The 19,257-nt window shown below is 36.8% G+C and overlaps 1 protein-coding gene across 1 annotated transcript in view; it reads left to right on the top strand.

The window, feature by feature from the left end:
* BIRC6 (baculoviral IAP repeat containing 6) overlaps nucleotides 1-19,257 on the top strand; it is a 236,889-nt gene that overhangs the window by 15,284 nt on the left and 202,348 nt on the right. The window contains 2 exon segments of the mRNA XM_070046835.1: nucleotides 12,651-12,832; nucleotides 14,928-15,065. Of these exon segments, the coding sequence (XP_069902936.1) occupies nucleotides 12,651-12,832; nucleotides 14,928-15,065 (320 nt within the window).

Here is a 19,257-nt window from a genome sequence, read left to right as displayed (position 1 = left end):
TCCCCCCCACAGCCCCAACCTTTGGTAATCACTGATCTGTTCTCTGTATTGTTAGTTTTGTCTTTTCTAGAATGTATGGAAATGGAACCCTACAGCATGCAACTTTAATTAATTAATTAATTAATGGCTGTGTTTGGTCTTTGTTGCTGCGCGCGGGCTTTCTCTAGTTGCAGCGAGTGGGGGCTACTCTTTGTTGCGGTGTGCAGGCTTCTCACCACGGTGGCTTCTCTTGTGGAGCATGGTCTTCAGTAGTTGTGGCACGCGGGCTCACTAGTTGTGGCTCGTGGGCTCTAGAGCGCAGGCTCAGTAGTTGTGGCGCATGGGCTTAGTTGCTCCGCGGCATGTGGGATCTTCCCGGACCAGGGCTCGAACCCGTGACCCCTGCATTGGCAGGCGGATTCTTAACCACTGCACCACCAGGGAAACCCAGTATGTAACTTTTTTTTTTTTTTTTTTGCCGTACGCGGGCCTCTCACTGTTGTGGCCTTTCCCGTTGCGGAGCACAGGCTCCGGACGCGCAGGCTCAGCGGCCATGGCTCACGGGCTCAGCCGCTCTGCGGCATGTGGCATCTTCCCGGACCGGGGCACGAACCCGTGTCCCCTGCATTGGCAGGCGGACTCTCAACCACTGTGCCACCAGGGAAGCCCCAGTATGTAACTTTTTGATACTGACTTGTTGCACAAAGCATAATGCCTGTGAGAATCATCGAGTTGTTGCATGTATCCATAGTTCATTCCTCTTTATTGCTAAATAGTATTCCACTATTTGAATGTATCACCATTTATTTAGTCAGTCAGTCTTGGGAGGACATGCTTTTGATAATTATGAATAGAGCTGTTATAAACACCTGAATACAAGTTTTTATGTGAATAAAGGTTTTATGTCTCTAGGGTAAATACATAGAAGTGGGATTGCAAGGCCATTTGGTAAGTGTATGTTTAACTTTATAAGAAGCTGTCAAACTAGTGTGGCTGTACCATTATGCATTTCCATTAGAAATTTTTGAGTTCCACTTGCTCTGCATCCTTGCCAGCATTTGGTATTGTCTCTATATTGTTAAGAAGTCAGTACTACCCAAAGCTGTTTACAGATTGCAATCCTTATCAAAATCCCAATGACTTTTTTTTGTAGAAATAGAAAAATCCATCCTAAAATTTGTATGGAATCTCAAGGGACCCCAAATAGCCAACGCATTCTTGAAAAAAAAAAAAAAAAGAAAAATGTTGGAGGACTCACACTTGCTGATTTCAAAATTTATTACTACAGTGCTACAGTAATCAAAACAATGTGGTTCTGGCATAGACAGACATAAAGACTGATGGACTAATGAGCACAGAAGTAACCCCTTACATATGTGGTCAAATGATTTTTGACGAGGAGGCCAAGACCATCCAAAGGGGGAAAGGACGATCTCTTTAAGAAATAGTGCTGAGAAAACTGGATATCCACATGCAAAAGAATGAAGTTGGACCATTATACAATCATATACACCATAGTCAAACATATACAAAACACCATATACAAAAATTAACTCAAAATGGATCAAAGACTTGAGTGTAAGAGCTATAACTCTTAAGCTCTTAGAAGAAAACAAAGCAGAAAAGCTTCAAGATGTTGGATATGACAGTGATTTCTTGGATATGATACCAAAGGCACAGACACCCAGAGAATAAATAGACAAATTGGACTTCATCAAAATGAAAAACTTTTGCACATTGAAGGATACTATCAAGAGAGTAAGAAGGCAGAACACAGAAGGGGAGAAAATATTTCCCAATCAGGTATCCAGAGATATAGCCAGATATATTTAGACAATTACAGAGAAGCAACTCAACAACAGCAAAAAACAAATAGCCTGGTTAAAGAATAAACAAAGGACTTAAATAGACATTTCTCCAAAGAAGATAAACAAATGACCAACAAGCACATGAAAGGATGCTCAGCATCATTAATCATTAGGGAAATGCAAATCAAACCCACAATGAGGTATCACTTCACACCCATTAGGATGGCTATTATCAAAAAAGAAAAAAGAAGAGTAAGTGTTGGCAAGGATATATAGAGATTGGAACCTTTTTTGCCATACTGGTAGGAATATAAAATGGTGCAGCCATTGTGGATAACAGTATGTGGTTTCTCAAATAATTAAAAATTACCATATGAACCTGCAATTCCACATTTGAGTAATACAGTTTCTCAAATAATTAAAAATTACTGTATGAACTTGAAATTCTACGTTTGAGTATTGGGTATAAAGAATTGAAAGCAGGATCTTGAAGAAACATTTGTATGCCATGTTCACAGTGGCATTATTCCCAGCTAGACAAGAAGTAGATGCCACCCAAGTGTCTATCAGTGGATGAATGGATAAACAAAATATGGTGTATGTATACAATGAAATATTAGCCTTAAAAAGGGAGGAAATTCTGACACATGCTACATCATGGATGAACCTTGAAGATGTTATGCTCAGTGAAATAAGCCAGTCACAAAAGAACAAATACTGTATGATGCCACTTACGTGAGGTACTTAGTCAATTTCATAGAGACAGAAGAAAGTAGAATAGTGGTTGCCAGGTTCTATAGGGATGGAGGTGGGGAGTTAGTGTCAATGGTTATAGAGTTTCAGTATTGCAAGATGGAAAGAGTTCTGTGGATGGATGGTGGTGATGGTTGCAAAACATGAATGTACTTAATGCCACTGAACTTTACACTTAGAAATGGTTAAAATGGTAAGTTTTATGTAATGTATAATTTACCACAATTAAAAAAATCATTTAAAAAAATCAGATGGTTATGTTTATGCAGTTCTGTCTCTGGATTCTGTTCTGTTCCATAGATCTAATGTGTCTATACATTTTCCAGTAGCACACATTCTTGTGGTAATATAAGTTTTATAGCAGGTCTTAAAGTCATATAATGTGATTTGTCCAGCTTTATTCTTTATCAAAATTGTTTTGGCTATTCCAGTTCCTTTGCCTTTTCAAATTATTTTGGACTCAGTTTATCTATATCTCAAAACTCCTGCTGGGATTTTGATTGAAATTGCATTAAATTTATAGAGGACATCTTTGCTATGTTGACTCTTCCATTCTGTGACCATGGTTTTATTTAGCTCTTCTTTGATTTCTTTCACTGGTCATTTGTACTTTTCAGCATACATATTCTGTATACCTTTTGTTAGATATATATCTAAGTATTTTATTTTATGTTTTTAGAGCTCTTGTAGACTGTTAATTTGGGGGGTGAATTTTGGTTTCAGATTGATCATTGCTAGTATATAGAAATACAGTTGTTTGATTTTTGTGTATTGACTTTGTTCAGTGAAACCTTGCCCAACTCGTTAGCTCTAGGAGTTTTTGTTTGTTTTTTAGATTCTTTGGGATTTTCTACATAGGTAATCATGTTATCTGTGAATAGGGACAGTTTGATTTCTTCCTTTCTAATCTGTCTGGTTCCCCGTTTCTTATTGCAGTGGCTAGATCTTCCATCATGATATTGCATAGGAGTGGTGAGAGTGTAATATCCTTGTCCTGTTCGTGATCTTAGGGGGAAAGTGTTCAGTCTTTTACCATTAAGTGTTTGATAGTGGTAGACTTCCTGTAGTCATCCTTTATCAGATTGGGGAAATTACCTTTTAATTTGCTGAGGGCTTTTTTTTTTTTTTTTAAATCATGAAAAGATGTATTTTGCCAAATGCATCTGCTGAGTTGATTATGTGGTTTTTCTTCTTTAAGCAATTATCATGATAGCTTACATTGATTGATTTTTGAATATTGAACCAGTTTTGCATCCCTGGGATAACCCTACTTGGTCCTGGTGTATTGTCATTTTTATATATTGCTAAACTCCATTTGCTTTTATTTTGTTGAGGATTTTTGCATCAATCTGCGTGAGGAATAATGGTATGCAGTTTCTCTTTTTGTACTGTCTTTTTCTAGTTTTGATATCAGGTTAAATCTGGCCTCATAAAATGAGTTTGGAAGTGTTCCCTCTTCTTCTGTTTCCTGAAAGAGATTGTGTAGAATTGGTGTTACTTTTTAAGTTCTCCAGAGAAATCAGGTAAGCCTGGAGATTTCTTTGAAAAGTTTTAAACTGTGAATTCACTTTCCTTAATTTAGATTATCTGTTTCATTTTGGATAATTTGGTAGTTTGTGGTTTTTAAGGAATCTCACTAATGTTTCAAAATTTATGTGTATAGATCTACCTGTATTATTCCTCAGTTATCTTCTTAACATTTGTAGTGTCAAATTTATTTATTTTGATGACCTAAGTTGTCAAATTTATGTGCATAGAGATGTTCATAGTATTATTTATCTTTCGATGTCTACAGAATCTGTCGTCTAGCTCCTCTTTCATTCCTGATATTATTGGTAATTTGTCTTCTTTTTTTTTCTTTGCCAGTCTTGCTACAGCTTTATAAATTTCATTGATCTTTTCAAAGAACTCGTTTTTGCTTATATTGATTTTCTGTGTTGTTTTTCTATTTTCACTTCCACTGATTTCTGCTATTATCTTTATTGTTTCTTTTCTTTTGCTTGTTTTGCTCTTTTTCTGGTTTTCTTAAGTAGGAAGCTTAGGTTATTGATTTAAGGCCTTCTTCCCCACCCCAGTATAAGCGTTCAATTCCTATAAATTTTACTCTAATCACTGTCTTAGCTTCTTTTTGTTTTTAAAAATTATTTATTTAATTTTTGGCTGTATCGGGTCTCAGTTGGAGCATGTGGGCTCCTCGTTGTGGTGCATGGGCTTCTCTCTAGTTGTGGCACGCAGGCTCTCTAGTTGTGGCCTGCGTGCTCAGTAGTTGTGGCATGAGGGCTTAGTTGCCCTGTGGCATGTGGGATCTTAGTTCCCTGACCAGGGATTGAACCCACGTCCCCTGCATTGGAAGACGGATTCTTAACCACTGGACCACCAGGGAAGTCCCTGTTTTAGCTTCATATGACGTTTTGATATTATATTTTCATTTTCATTCTTTTTTTTTTTTTGGCTGCACTGCAGCTTGTGGGATATCAGTTCCCCAACAGGGATTGAACCCAGGCCACGGCAGTGAAAGCGCCGAATCCCAACCACTAGACCATGGGGAACTGAACTCCCACATTTTCATTCTTTTAAAAATGTTTAGACTTCTTCATCGACCTAAAGATTATTTAGAAGTATGTTGTTTAATTTACAAGTATTTAGAGGTTTCCCATTATATTTCTGTTACTGATTTCTACTTAAATCCATTATGGTCAGAGAACATACCTTTTGTTTGTTTGTTTGTTTTATTGAAATATAGTTGTTTTACAACATTGTGTTAATTTCTGCTGTACACTGAAGTGATTCAGTTATACATATATACATTCTTTTTTTAAATATTCTTTTCCATTATGGTTTATCATAGGATATTGAATATAGTTTCCCATGCTGTACAGTAGGACCTTGTTATTTATCCATTCTGTATACAATAGCTAACATCTGCTGACCCCATCCCTCCCCTAATCCCCTCCCCCTTGGCAACCACAAGTCTGTTTTCTGTGTCCGTGAGTCTGTTTCTGTTTTGTACATAGGTTCATTTGTGTCATATTTTAGATTTCACATATAAGTGATATATGGTATTTTGTCTTTCTCTTTCTGACTTACTTCACTTAGTATGATAATCTCTAGTTGCATCCCTGTTGCTGCAAATGACATTATTTTGTTCTTTTTATTTGCTGAGTAGTATTTGATTGTATATATGTACCACATCTTCTTTATCCATTCATCTTTTGCTGGACATTTAGGTTGTTTTCATGTTTTGGCTATTGGGAATAGTGCTGCTGTGAACATAGGGGTGCATGTATCTTTTTGAATAATTTTTGTCTGGATATATGTCCAGGAGTGGGATTGCTGAATCATACGGTAATTATATTTTTCGTCTTTTGAGGAACCTCCATACTGTTTTCCCTAGTGGCTGCACCAACTTACATTCCCACCAACAGTGTAGGAGGGTTCCCTTTTCTCCACACCCTCTCCAGCATTTGTTATTTATAGACTTTTTAATGATGGCCATTCTGACCAGTGTGAGGTGGTACCTCATTGTAGTTTTGATTTGCATTTCTCTAATAATTAGTGATGTTGAATACCTTTTTATGTGCTTGTTGGCCATCTGTATTTCTTCTTTGGAGAAATGTCTATTAAGGTCTTCTGCCCATTTTTCGATTGGGTTGTATGAGCTACTTGTATATTTTGGAGATTAAGCCCTTGTCTGTCACATCATTTGCTAATATTTTCTCCTAGTTCATAAGTTGTCTTTTTGTTTTGTTTATGGTTTCCTTTGCTGTGCAAAAGCCTATAAGTTTGATTAGGTCCCGTTTGTTTATTTTCACTTTTATTTCTGTTGCCTTGGGAGACTGACCTAAGAAAACATTGGTACGATTTATTTCAGAGAATGTTTTCCCTATGATCTTTTCTAGGAGTTTTATGGTGTCATGTCTTATATTTGTCTTTAAGCCATTTTGAGTTTATTTTTGTGTGGTGTGAGGGTGTGTTCTAACTTCATTGATTTACATGTGGCCATCCAACTTTCCCAATACCACTTGCTGAAGAGACTGTCTTTTTCGCATTGTATATTCTTACATCCTTTGTTGAAGATTAATTGACCCGGAGGTGTATGGGTTTATTTCTGGGCTCTCAGAGAACATACTTTTAACTTCACTTCTTGTATATTAAGGTCTGTTTTATGATCCAGGATATGATATGTCTTGATTAATATTCAGTGTGCACCTGAAATGAATGTGCATTCTACTGTTGATAGGTGGAATATTTTTAAAATGTCATGGGTTGATGGTACTTTTTTTTTTTTTTGATGGTACTGTTTTCTATCTATTAACTACTGAAAGTTGAAGTCTTCCACTGTAATTATGGATGCCTATTTCTCCCTTCAGTTCTGTTAATTTTTGCTGAATGTATTTTGAAGTTCTCCTACGTGTATATATATTTAGGATTGCTTTTTGTTCTTCATGAACTGACCCTTTTATCATGTAATGTCCTCATTTATTCCTGGTGATTTTCTTTGTTATGGTCATTGGCTGATCTAAATATAACTATTCCATCTTTCTATGATAACATTTGCATGATATATCTTTTTTCCATCCTTTTACCCTTTTAGAATGGTAAAAGTTTCTTGTAGACATCATAGAATTGGCTTGTGTGTGTGTGTGTTTAAATTCAGTTTATCTTTTCATTGGCATACTTAGGCCATTTATGTTTAATGTAGTTGTTGATATTTTGATTTAGATACTCCAGTTGATTATTTATTTGTTTCCTCTTTTTTCTTTTATTTTTTCTTCTTTTTTTGGCTTGATTTTTTTTTAAATTTATCTATTGCTTTTGCCTAATTATTTGTATGTGCTTTTGTAGTTACTTGAAGGATTGCAATATACATAGTTTTCTCAGTCTATTTAGAGTCAGTATTTTACCACTTTATTTATTTATTTATTTAGGGAACTTTATTTACTCATGGCTGCGTTGGGTCTTCGTTGTTGTGTGGGCTTTCTTTAGTTGCAGCGAGCAGGGGCTACTCTTCGTTGCAGTGCATGGGTTTCTCATTGTGGTGGATTCCCTTATTGTGGAGCATGGGCTGTAGGCACATGGGCTTCAGTAGTTGTGGCACGAGGGCTCTGTAGTTGTGGCTCTCGGGATTTAGAGCACAGACTCAGTAATTATGGTGCACAGGCTTAGTTGCTCCACGACATGTGGGATCTTCCCGAACCAGGGCTCAAACCTATGTCCCCTGCATTGGCAGGCGGATTCTTAACCACTGCGCCACCAGGGAAGCCCTATTTTACCAGTTTAAGTGGCATATAGAAACCATACCACCCTATTGTACCCTTCTCTCTTTTAAGTTATGGTTGACTTATTTATTACATATATGTGACATTGAAGACCCCCAGGCATTGTAGTGATTTTTGCTTTCAGTTGTCAAATATATTTTAAAGAACTGAGGTGAAGAATCATCACTTACATTTACTCGGATATTTACCATTTCTGTTGCTCTTCCCTCATTCTTTTTTTTTTTTTTTAATATTTAATTAGTTATTTATTTTATTTTAGGCTATGTTGGGTCTTCGTTTCTGTGCGAGGGCTTTCTCTAGTTGTGGCAAGCGGGGGCCACTCTTCATCGCGGTGCACGGCCCTCTCACTATCGCGGCCTCTCTTGTTGTGGAGCACAGGCTCCAGACGCGCAGGCTCAGTAGTTGTGGCTCACGGGCCTAGTTGCTCCGCAGTATATGGGATCTTCCCAGACCAGGGCTCGAACCCGTGTTCCCTGCATTGGCAGGCAGATTCTCAACCACTGTGCCACCAGGGAAGCCCTCTTCCCTCATTCTTGATACTCTAAGTTTATTTCTGAATAGTTTCCCTTCTCTTTGATGAACTTCCTTTTGTGATTCTTTTTGAGCAGGTTTGCTGGCAGAATTTCTCTTTAGTGTTCCCTCATCTGAGCATGTCTTTATTTCACCTTCATTCCTGATGGATATTTTTGTTGAATATAGAATTTCTTTTTTCAGTATTTTAAAAATGGTTCAATTCCTAACAAACCCCATGGTTTTTAATGATAAATGTGCTTTTATTGTAATTATTACTTGCTTGTACGTAACATATCCTCTGGTTGCTTTCAAGATTTTTCTATGTTAGGTTTCAGCAGCTTATTGTGTCTGGCTGTGAATTTTTAATCTACTATTTTTGTGAAATTTCCCCTGCCCCAAAAGAAAATCTGTACTAATGCAAGTCATTAGTGTCAGTCAGGAGTCTGCAAACTATGGCCTGCCACCTCGGTAGCTCTCAACCTGTTTCCTGATTTTGCAAATAAAATGCTACTGGAACACATACATACCCGGTTATTTACATGTTGCTTTTGCACTACAGTGGCAGAGTTGAGTAATTGTGAGAAAGACCATATGTATTGTGAGGCCTTAAATAGTTACTATCTGACGTTTTTATAAGAAGCTTGATGATCTCTGGTATAGTTGGAGGAAATTTGAGTGTTTCTTCTATTAAAATTTTCTGCTTGAATTTCTTTTTAAACTTTATCCATGTAGGGTTCAAAGTCATTTTACAAGTATCTTCTATAGAAAATTCTAACAAGGTGTAACATGTCGTAGAGGGTGGGTGTAAGAGTTTTTCCCCTGTATTTAAAAACCAAAAATAACTTTTTAGCCAACTTTTCTTGAAAATTTAAACATTAGTTAAGCATGACTTACCTTTCTTTGAGAAATTTATTTTCAGACATTTTAAACTCATAAGGCAAACAAAATAAATTTCTATTAAATAACTAACTTATGCCAAAATGGGACTTAAGTTTTTTAAAGGTAAACTTGGGAGGTTTAGTTTAAGTACAGGTTATAAGTTTTTTATTTTTTATAAATTTATTTATTTTTGGCTGAATTGGGTCTTTGTTGCTGCGTGCAGGCTTTCTCTAGTTGGAGCGAGTAGGGGCTACTCTTTGTTGTGGTGCACGGGCTTCTCATTGTGGTGGCTTCTCTTGTTGTGGAGCACGGGCTCTAGGCGTGTGGGCTTCAGTAGTTGTGGCATGAGGGCTCAGTAGTTGTGGCGCATGGGCTTAGTTCCTCCACGGCATGTGGGAGGTGGATTCTTAACCACTGCACCACCAGAGAAGTCCTGTAAGTTTTTTGTTAATGTTATTTGCAGCATTAAAATTTATCAACAGTGTTGCATAGTAATACTACTAAAACCATGGAACAAAGCAATATGAATAAGTGTATAACTTAAGAGACAATTTCATACAAACCTTTGAAAAGATGTTTTCTTACTGAGTGACACATCCTGGCTTGAACATAGGTTTCTTGGTTTCATCTCTTTTATGAACCTTTATGCACTTAAAATTGTTATTCTTACAACTAAAAATAAATGTCTATTGTTACCTCTCATTGTGAAACTGTGCTTGTTTTTTTGCTGTACAAATACTCAGTTCTGGGTCAGACTTAAGCACACATGGATTTCATTTTTATCCCAAGTTAGAGAATTTGTGTCTTTGGTCTTATTTCTTGTTAAGTAAGAAAAGACATGCCCAAACGTGTTAGAAGGTGAAAAGTTCCATAAAATATTCTTTGTTCATTGCAGGATATTTTTTCTTCACAGAAATCTAAAACTTGTTTAGGGCCAGATGTAAATTAAATCTTGAGCATACTATCAGCCTACATTAGCAAAGCTCTTTTTCTCGAAATAAAGTTCTCGGGCTGAGTAAAAGATTCAGAGAAAGAGTTTGTGTGGTGGGTTGTATAATTCATGTGCACATGGGACCTCAGATTGTGACCTTATTTAGAAATAGGGTCTTTGCTAATGTAATTAGTGAAGATGAGGTCACACGAACTCAAAGAGCCTTTGGGGTAGTATGGCTGATAATAAGTTTACTGTCTTTCTGGTGTGTAGTACAGCAAGTCACTGCTTACAAATGGCCTTCTGTAACTTAGGTCAAAAAATCGGGAATGGACTCATCTGAATAAACACGGTTCTACTACATGCTGCTCTGTGGGCCTGGAAGACCTCTGAAGAAATTGCCAATAAGGCTGCTTGGTCACTGTGCATTACTTTGAGGGCTAATATTGTATAGTATAAGAAGTTGCAAAAAAGTGTTGACTTTTTTTGGTCAAGATCTATTGAGGAATTTCTAGTGACATTATATGGAATTCTAGGGTTGCATGGAAACCCAGTTGAAAAGCTTTGCGTAGATTCTCACATTTTATACCTCTCTGGGAAAGTTTTCACAAAATAATGGTTTTTACAGTTCCTTACCTAATTACCTGTCCCTAAAACAATAAAACAGAATTCGTAGTTTTGGTTTTAAAAATTTTATAGTTATGTGTGGGGGGCATGGCACATATGGGAAATCTCTGCCTTTTGCTCAATTTTGCTGTGAACCTAAAACTGCTGTAAAAAAAGGATAGTCTATTTAAAAAAATTATAGTTAATGAGTTTTGAAACTATCTTTACAAGTTCCTACATAATTTTACTCTCAGTTCCTATAATGTGTATGATTTCTTGTGATTTTACCTAGAGATCAAAAGTGCTAGGTCAATATTCCTGTTTTATTGTATTACAGAGATTATTTTCCTATATGCTAACATATATTTCAAACCAAAAGATCTGGGAATGAACTATAGAAATTCCATGAATTTTTCTTGGTTTTATGTAGATAATGAATTAGTTCCTAATCAGTTACGTAATGTCTCCAGGAGCTTGAGAGAGCTGTAATAATCTGGGATTAAGAAAGCCAATCCTAATATTAATTGATTATAACATGTTTTATAGTTGTCCTATAGGTTGATGAGTAGGACCCTGATTTATCTCCTCTTTTCTGCTTTTGTATCACTAGGCAATAATCGTACTACTATCAGGAATGTTCTGTAGCATCGTGGTGGGGGTTTAGAATAAGGTATACTGGCGGCAGGATTGCTTGCTTCCAGAGAAGTTTCTTCATTAGTGCAATAAAATTTCATAGTTGATCATTCTTTCAAGTCTTTTTTACAGAGACTCTGTATTCATGGGAGAATACTTAACATTAGTCTCCTTATAAATCTCTTATAAATTAAAATGTATAAATTGATGTTATCTTTTCCAATATTTTTTGGTATTTAAAGCTTCTGTGTTTTACTGTCTTTTGTAATACTTCTTGAAATTCTACTCTAATTTATTCTGAGAAATTTTATTTCTGTTAAAATACTCTTCTGAAATTGATTTAGCGGAAACTTCAGGGGACATTGATTGTCAGTGATAGTTGACTGTTTTGACTGGTAGTTTGACTGATAGTTGACTGGTAGTTGAACTAGAGACTTTACTAGTTCTCTTAGCTTAGGTTATAACCATTCTCCATAATTTTATCTCAGATATAAAAGCCCTAAAGAACTTTTGAGGTAGTTACCTAAAAACTGTCCACATTGACTTTATGTTCCACTAATTTTTTTAAATTTATATATTTTATTTTTTTAAATTTATTTTTGGCCACGTTGGGTCTTTGTTGCTGCGTGCCGGCTTTCTCTAGTTGCATGAGTGGGGGCTACTCTTCATTGCGGTGCACGGGTTTCTCATTGCGGTGGCTTCTCTTGTCGCGGAGAACAGGCTATAGGCACACGGGCTTCTGTAGTTGTGGCTCGCGGGCTCTAGAGCACAGGCTCAGTAGTTGTGGTGCATGGGCTTAGTTGCTCCGCGGCATGTGGGATCTTCCCCGACCAGGGCTCGAACCCGTGTGCCCTGCATTGGCAGGCAGATTCTTAACCACTGTGACACCAGGGAAACCCCCAGTTTCACTAATTTTAATTTTAAATCTTTTACCACATTTTCTTATCATCCCCTCACACATACATACATATTACTTTTGCTCTCTTGTGAATAGGTTGCGTATATCATGTTCCTTTACCCTTTACTATTTCCATGTGTATTTCTAAGAATAATGATATTCTCTTATAACAGCAATATAGTTTTCAAGTTCTGATAATTTCATATTGTTACTTTAAGCGACAGTACATATTCCAATTTATCAGTTCTAATGTCCTTTAGAGCATTTTTTTTCAGTCAAAGATTATTATATTTAGTTGCCATGTAAACATTTATTTTAAATGAACTATTGGCCTTAAAATCTTAAGTGTTGAATTTTTGTTCTTTTAACAGCTAAACCAGGTGGACAGGTGAAATGTCAGTATATTTCTGCTGTGGATAAAGTTATTTTTGTGGATGATTATGCAGTAGGGTGTAGAAAGGACCTTAATGGAATCTTGTTGTTAGACACTGCTCTGCAAACTCCAGTTTCAAAGCAGGATGATGTGGTTCAGCTTGAATTACCTGTCACAGAGGTAAGTTGAAATAAGTATCAATATGCTTTTCTACTTAATGTAGTTTCAAACTTACTAGCTGTTAAATGAAATTAGGTTGTCCTTTGAGAATATTATATATGTATCCCTATAAAAACAAAGAAGTATGAACTGTACAGGTTATACCACTGTAACAGAGGCCCCAAAATACAGTGGCTTAAACAGGATAGTTTCTTTCCAGTAACAGTACTGGGCTAAGTTATAGGGACAGCTTTGTTTACCTCAACACTTGGCTTCCATTTCCTGAGTCCAAGACAGCTGCTTCAAGTCTCATTACTTCTGTCTTAAGGAAAAGGTGGGCAGAAGGCCAGGGGAGCACACTAGTATTACCCACCCTATTTCTCTCCTTTTCCTTTCACCTACTTCCCTCATCCTCTCCTTCCTTCTTTTCCCCTCCATCATTTTTCTTGTTCTCTTTTACAAACTCTTTCATATATGCCCTTTTCATATTTACTCCATTGGCTAGAATTCAGTCACATGGCCACATTAAGCTGAGGTGGTTCTTTTTTCTTTAATATTAAAAAAAGAAGGAATAAATAGTAATGGACAACCAGTAATCTTTGCTATGTATCATGTTTCTTAACAATTCCAGTTTAAAATTTTAGCTATATGTATTTTTCTGTGTTACATATTCATTACTTAATTTGTAAGTCTACCCTAACTTAAATCCTTTTGTGTGAGTTGATGTTCATATCATGTAATTTGAAAGTACATTTTTCTGATTTATCAGATTTTAAATCATCTCAGAATATAAAAGATTATAATGCTGTACACGCTAATAAAGTGAGATATTATTTGTCTTCATCCCAAGTTGTTGATTATTAATTGTTTTGCATTTGGCAGACTGATATGATTAATTCATAAAAATCAATATAGCATATTTCCCATTTTTAGGACATGAAAAGTGTTAATGTGTGAATTTTAAGTGCAGTTTAAATGTTTTATTCCCTCTTTGGAAGGCTTTTTGTAAAAAAAAAGTACCAATGTATATCTACTTAGATTTCATATTTACTGTCATATCACAGTCATCTAGTATATGTTAATATTGAAAGCATGTTGCTAAAGGTTTGAGTTCTGAAAACAGAGTAGCCATCTTTTTGTCATCAGAATATCTGGATCTGGGGGCATGTCTAAAATCTTTGGACAGAGAATTAATTAGTTCTACTTGTACTGAACATTTTTTCCTCTCCTACTTTAAGGAAGTTAGACCATGTGATATCTTAATAAAGGATATACATCGTAGCCTACAATGAAGGATGGTATCAAACTGTTGGGTTTTAAAAGAAACTACAGAATTACAATAAAATAGTTGAACATGTATATGAAATGGACCGTCAAGTCAATATTTTTCCTACTACTCTGACCTAAATGCTAGATCTTTAGCCAGCTTCTGCCACCTCCTCCACCTTGCCAGCTCATAATATCTGTAGCTGGTTTTCTTTCTTTCTACATAAATAATTACAGCTCTCTTGTTCACGTAATATTGTTTGTAGTCCTTCCACCATCCCAGGCATCCTTTCCTGCATCACACTAGTTTGTTACTGTCTTGCCTAAAGAATGGGGTCCTGGGTTTGGTTGGATTAGTGTGGATGTGTTCTTTTCCATATATTGCCCAAATATTTCTGTTAACGTAGTTTATATTGAATATGTGGGTAACAATGCAAAGGGCTTTTTTTTAATTACCTGCTGACTTAGTGAGTGACCCCTCTTATGGTTTTGCATAGTTTGAGTATTTAAAGTTCATTGGAGCACTTTACATTTATGTCTTTACATTTTTATCTCTTTTACTTTTGTTCATGGTTTCAGCTTAGCCAGTTTTTTCTATCTTGCTTTGGCTTATAAAAGCTTCTATGTACTAAAACTTTACTATGTGGTACTACACTGAATACGTTGCTTTATCTCATTTAATTTTGTAACAGCCCTTCAAGTCATTATTTGATTTAACTAAGTTTGTTTAAAAAACGTAAAAGTAGGAAGCTTTAGTATAGTACCTATCAGAATTAAAATATTTGTATAAGAATCTGAATTTAACATTTTTGGTTGTGGTTAATTTTTTGTGATCATCTCTTTTATTTAGGCACAACAGCTCTTATCTGCATGTTTAGAAAAGGTAGATATTTCTAGTACGGAGGGTTATGATTTGTTCATCACACAGCTCAAAGATGGTTTGAAAAATACATCTCATGAGACTGCAGCAAACCACAAAGTTGCTAAGGTAAGAAGTTAAAAAAAAAATTACTTTGTTTGGGGTTGTAATAGAAAGAACACCTCTATACTTTTGCCTTTCTCTGTCCTCCCCACACTGATGACTAAGGATGTCTGTGGGAGGTGGTGCTTTGAATTAAATCCTTGGATATATTTCATTAATTTTTCTGTGTTTTTCTTTTAACATCTTTCCTAAGTTGTAAATATAGTACATATACAATTTTTATATTGAAGGTATAAAAGGTAGAAGGTAAAAGCTATTTTCCTAAAAATAACTTTTGCATCTATAAATATCTTTTTTTCTCGAGTACAGTTGAAATTATACTAAAATATTGTGACGTACTGTCTTAGTCTGTTTGGGCTGCTATAACGGAATACCACCGATTGAGTGATATTTCTTGTGGTGAAGTCCTTCTTCCTGGGTCATAGCTGGTACCTTCTCACTGTGTCCTTACATGGTGGAAAAGGGAAGGGATCTCTCTGGAACCTCTTTTATAAAGAGGACTCTACCCTCATGACTTAAGTACCTCCCAAAGGCCCTACTTACTAATAACCCTCCCCTTTGGGGGTTAGAATTTCAACAGGTGAATTTTGGGGGGACACAAACATTCAAATTATAGCATATACCATGCTTTTTTTCATTGAAGGATGTATCTTGAGTATCTTTTTGTATCAGTCCTCATAAATCATCTGTATTCTTCCTAATATTTACATTGAAGTTTATTTTTATAGATTTACCATGATTTTATGAACCCTTATTCCATTGATGGGACATTTTTATTTAGTAAAACAGAAATCATACTGTGTATTTCAACAGAGAGAATTTATTGTAAGGAATTGACGTAATATGTGTATGAGAACTGAAAAAGCGAAAAGGAAACCCTGAGGTAATACACAGATGGTAACTATGGGAATCAGCACTCACCTCAGTCTGAAGGAACAAGAGGTTAGGATTTTTAGAACCTAGATACTTAAAAACTTAGAGAATAGGCCCCATGGGTCTGGGACTCAGACTTTTGAGGAGGAGATGTTATCCAGTAGGTACCTCAGGAGCTTGGAGATTGGAACTTGATGAACTGAGCCTCAGATTTCTGAAGAGAGATGCTACTAGGCTAATGTTAGTGTCTCTGAGGGAGCGCTGTGAAACTGGTCCTGGGAATGCTAAGAAAACAAAACAAAAAACCTCTAAAGACCAGAAAAATCAACTGCTGCCACCAGGTCCTTCGCTTAAACAATATTGATGGTAATGACGAGTAATAGCAGGGAGCAAGTCTTTCTCCCCTTATCATGCTTTCCAGTTTCCATCCTGTGTTCCTTTTGTCAGAACTTAACAGCCAGGAAACTGGTTGGCAAAGAAGAAATAATAGTTTACAGAATCCCAGCCCAAACATGATGGAGAAGAAAGAAAAGGGTAGGTTTGGACCCGAGAGACAGTAGTTTAATAACTGGCACATGCCACTCCTTTGGCCACTCTGCATCTCCATACATACCATCTATATGTGTTTGAACTTTCATACAACAAAAATATTATGCTTTTACTTAACAAGACGTACTGTTCCTTTTTACAAATGAAGATATTCTCTCCCCGTCCCCAGAACAGACACAAAGTTCCAGCAGATATTTTATCCATCCCTAGGTGATACTAACTACTCCTAAAATTTATAGTTTCAAGCGTTTAGGTAACAGAACCGTGCTACCTAAAGACTAAATTAACTACAACAAAAATTCTTACGTAAAATAATGTATCTCTCTGTGTCTGTATCTATCTAAATATATATCCATCTATCATTTATGTATAAGGGAAGAAAATATATATAGTTGCTGTATCCCTCAGTTCTATAATGGTCTGTAATATCAAGAGGATATATTTGATATTTACAGCCTCTTTCTTCTCCTACCTATTCCATATTCCCTTTGTCCTCAGCCAGCACCTCAACTGGTCAGGTGTCTTTACATGGTCAGGTGACTCAAGGCTTCACTCTTGCAGGATCCAAATCTTCTGTGGTACTGTGTTAAGTTGTAATTGTCCTTTCACTGTTACTATTAGCTGTGGAAGAGCTTAGAGGCACCCTAGAGAATCTCCTGGATTGTAATTAAGTTCCCCTTGCTCCTGTTATTTAGCATCAATCCAATTTCCCTGTGTTTGTCAGTTTTCATCATACCAACCAGTAGAATAACCACCTTCTTTGCCTGATGATTTAGTGACAAGAGGAACCCAAAATTGCTGGGTAGCAGTATCAATACCTAATTCAATGGAACCATTGTACCCTTGGTGGAACATTCCTTCCTTGACACAAGACCTCTAGAGCCTAAAGCTTAAAAAAAAAAAGTCTGTGAATGGATTATTACGTATAATAGCAACCCTGCTAGGAGAAGCTGTGTCATGTGTTTTTTGCTGATTGAAAGCATACACATAATCCTGTAAGGTAGAACTCCAGACTTTCAGATGTCTCTCTCAGTTAGTACTGAAGATGAGTCTTTGGTAAGGCATCACACCTTTCTGTCAGGTCAGCTCCTTCTGTATGATACCCTGGTAAGACCAGTCAATCTCATGGGCAAGAGCCCGTTGCTGCCTTTTTTTTTTTCCTTTGAAGTGCTTTCTTGGTCAGAAGCAAAAAGCAAAGTTGTATGGAATACTTTGTTGGTACCTAAGCCATTCTGTTAGTCCCCAGTAGTGGTATAATATTATGGCAGAACATTGTGGGCAGAACATATAAATGCACATCCAGAATACGTGTCTATTACAGTGAAGACAAATTGCTACCCAGTCTGTGACTGAAGGAATCCAATATAATCAACCTGCAATCAGATAGTTGGCTGTTTCTTCTGGAAAATGGTGTCCTATTGGTGCCTCAGCTTTGGTATTTGCCATTGGCAGGTTAACCTGCCGTTAGCCTGCTCAGTCCTGGTGAGAGGAAGTTAATGTTGGGTCTGTACATACCCTCTGTCTCTGTTGCCATGGCATTTTGCATACAGGTCCATTGAGCAAGCACTGGAGTGGCTATGGCCAGAGGGTGAGTGACATTCGTATAGTGTGTATAATTTGCCCATTTCCTCTAGAGTGGATGCCTTTTGATGAGCATTCACGTATTTCACAAATATTTTCACACTCTGTTTATTTTGAGAGGTCCTTCCAAAGACTTTAACCGTTGACTTCCTTGTTAACAGTCTTCCAATCCTGATCCTTCGGAATTCCTGAACATTTAGCCAAAACATTACCTACTGTTCATTAATCATTGAGGACCTTTACTTCTGGCCAACTCTCAGTCCAGACAAAGAGAACAGCCAAATGAACTGGTTGAAGTTCTGACCACTGAGAAGATTTCACCTTCACCACTGTCCTGATTGGGACTGTGATGCTGCAGCCATCCACTTAGGGATGGTACCAACATAATGTGCAGAACCATCTGTATGTCACAGCTAAAGGTTTTCTTCCTCAATTATCTCATCATAAGGAGTTCCCTCTGAAGCCATCAATGTGGAATGAGAAAGGAGTCATAAAGAGTAGATATTGTGGAAATGTGAGCTACTCGATTATTCAACTGGTCCAAAATTGAATTGCCTTTTGGATTTCTCAAGACTGATTTCTTATAAACCACTTAATGAAGGCTAGCCCTCATACCCAGTGTTATGGTTTGGTGTGTCAGATAGCACCTAGTTTGTGGTGAACAACTCTGATTGCATAGACATTTGTCTCATGGGTAGGTATTTCTGTCAGGGACTACTAAGAAGCCAGGAGCTGTTTTTCAAAAGGAGAAGAGTTATTTACAGGAGCGGGCATGGCTTTGCCCTAGCGTTCTGCTACGTGATTGTCCCAGAGACTCCTGATAGGATCTTTACTTGCAGCAGACACTTCTAGTGTCATTGAATATGCTCACAAGTTACAAGTGGTAGAGCATCTTGCAATTCAGCCTGGACATGCTACAGAGCTTCTTGTGCCTTATGTATTATTTGATAATTGAGTTAGAGCAGCATACTCAAATATGCTGAACGCTGGGGTCCAAAATCCACTTAGGCCCACCGAGCATTGTGCCTCTTTTCATTGTTTGCCTTTACAAGTTACAGTAACTTATCTTTCACCTTGGAGGAAATATCCTGACATGCCCAGACTACTGGACCTTTAGAAACTTCAAAGAGATTTTAGGACCCTGAGTTTTTCTGGGGATTATTGATTCTCTCTGGCTTGCATGTGTCTTACTAAG

The sequence above is a fragment of the Globicephala melas genome, chromosome 12, assembly GCF_963455315.2.
Source record: "Globicephala melas chromosome 12, mGloMel1.2, whole genome shotgun sequence".
Lineage (NCBI taxonomy): Eukaryota > Metazoa > Chordata > Mammalia > Artiodactyla > Delphinidae > Globicephala > Globicephala melas.
Note: the sequence above shows the minus strand (reverse complement) of the source record. Positions and strands in the feature narration are given on the sequence as shown.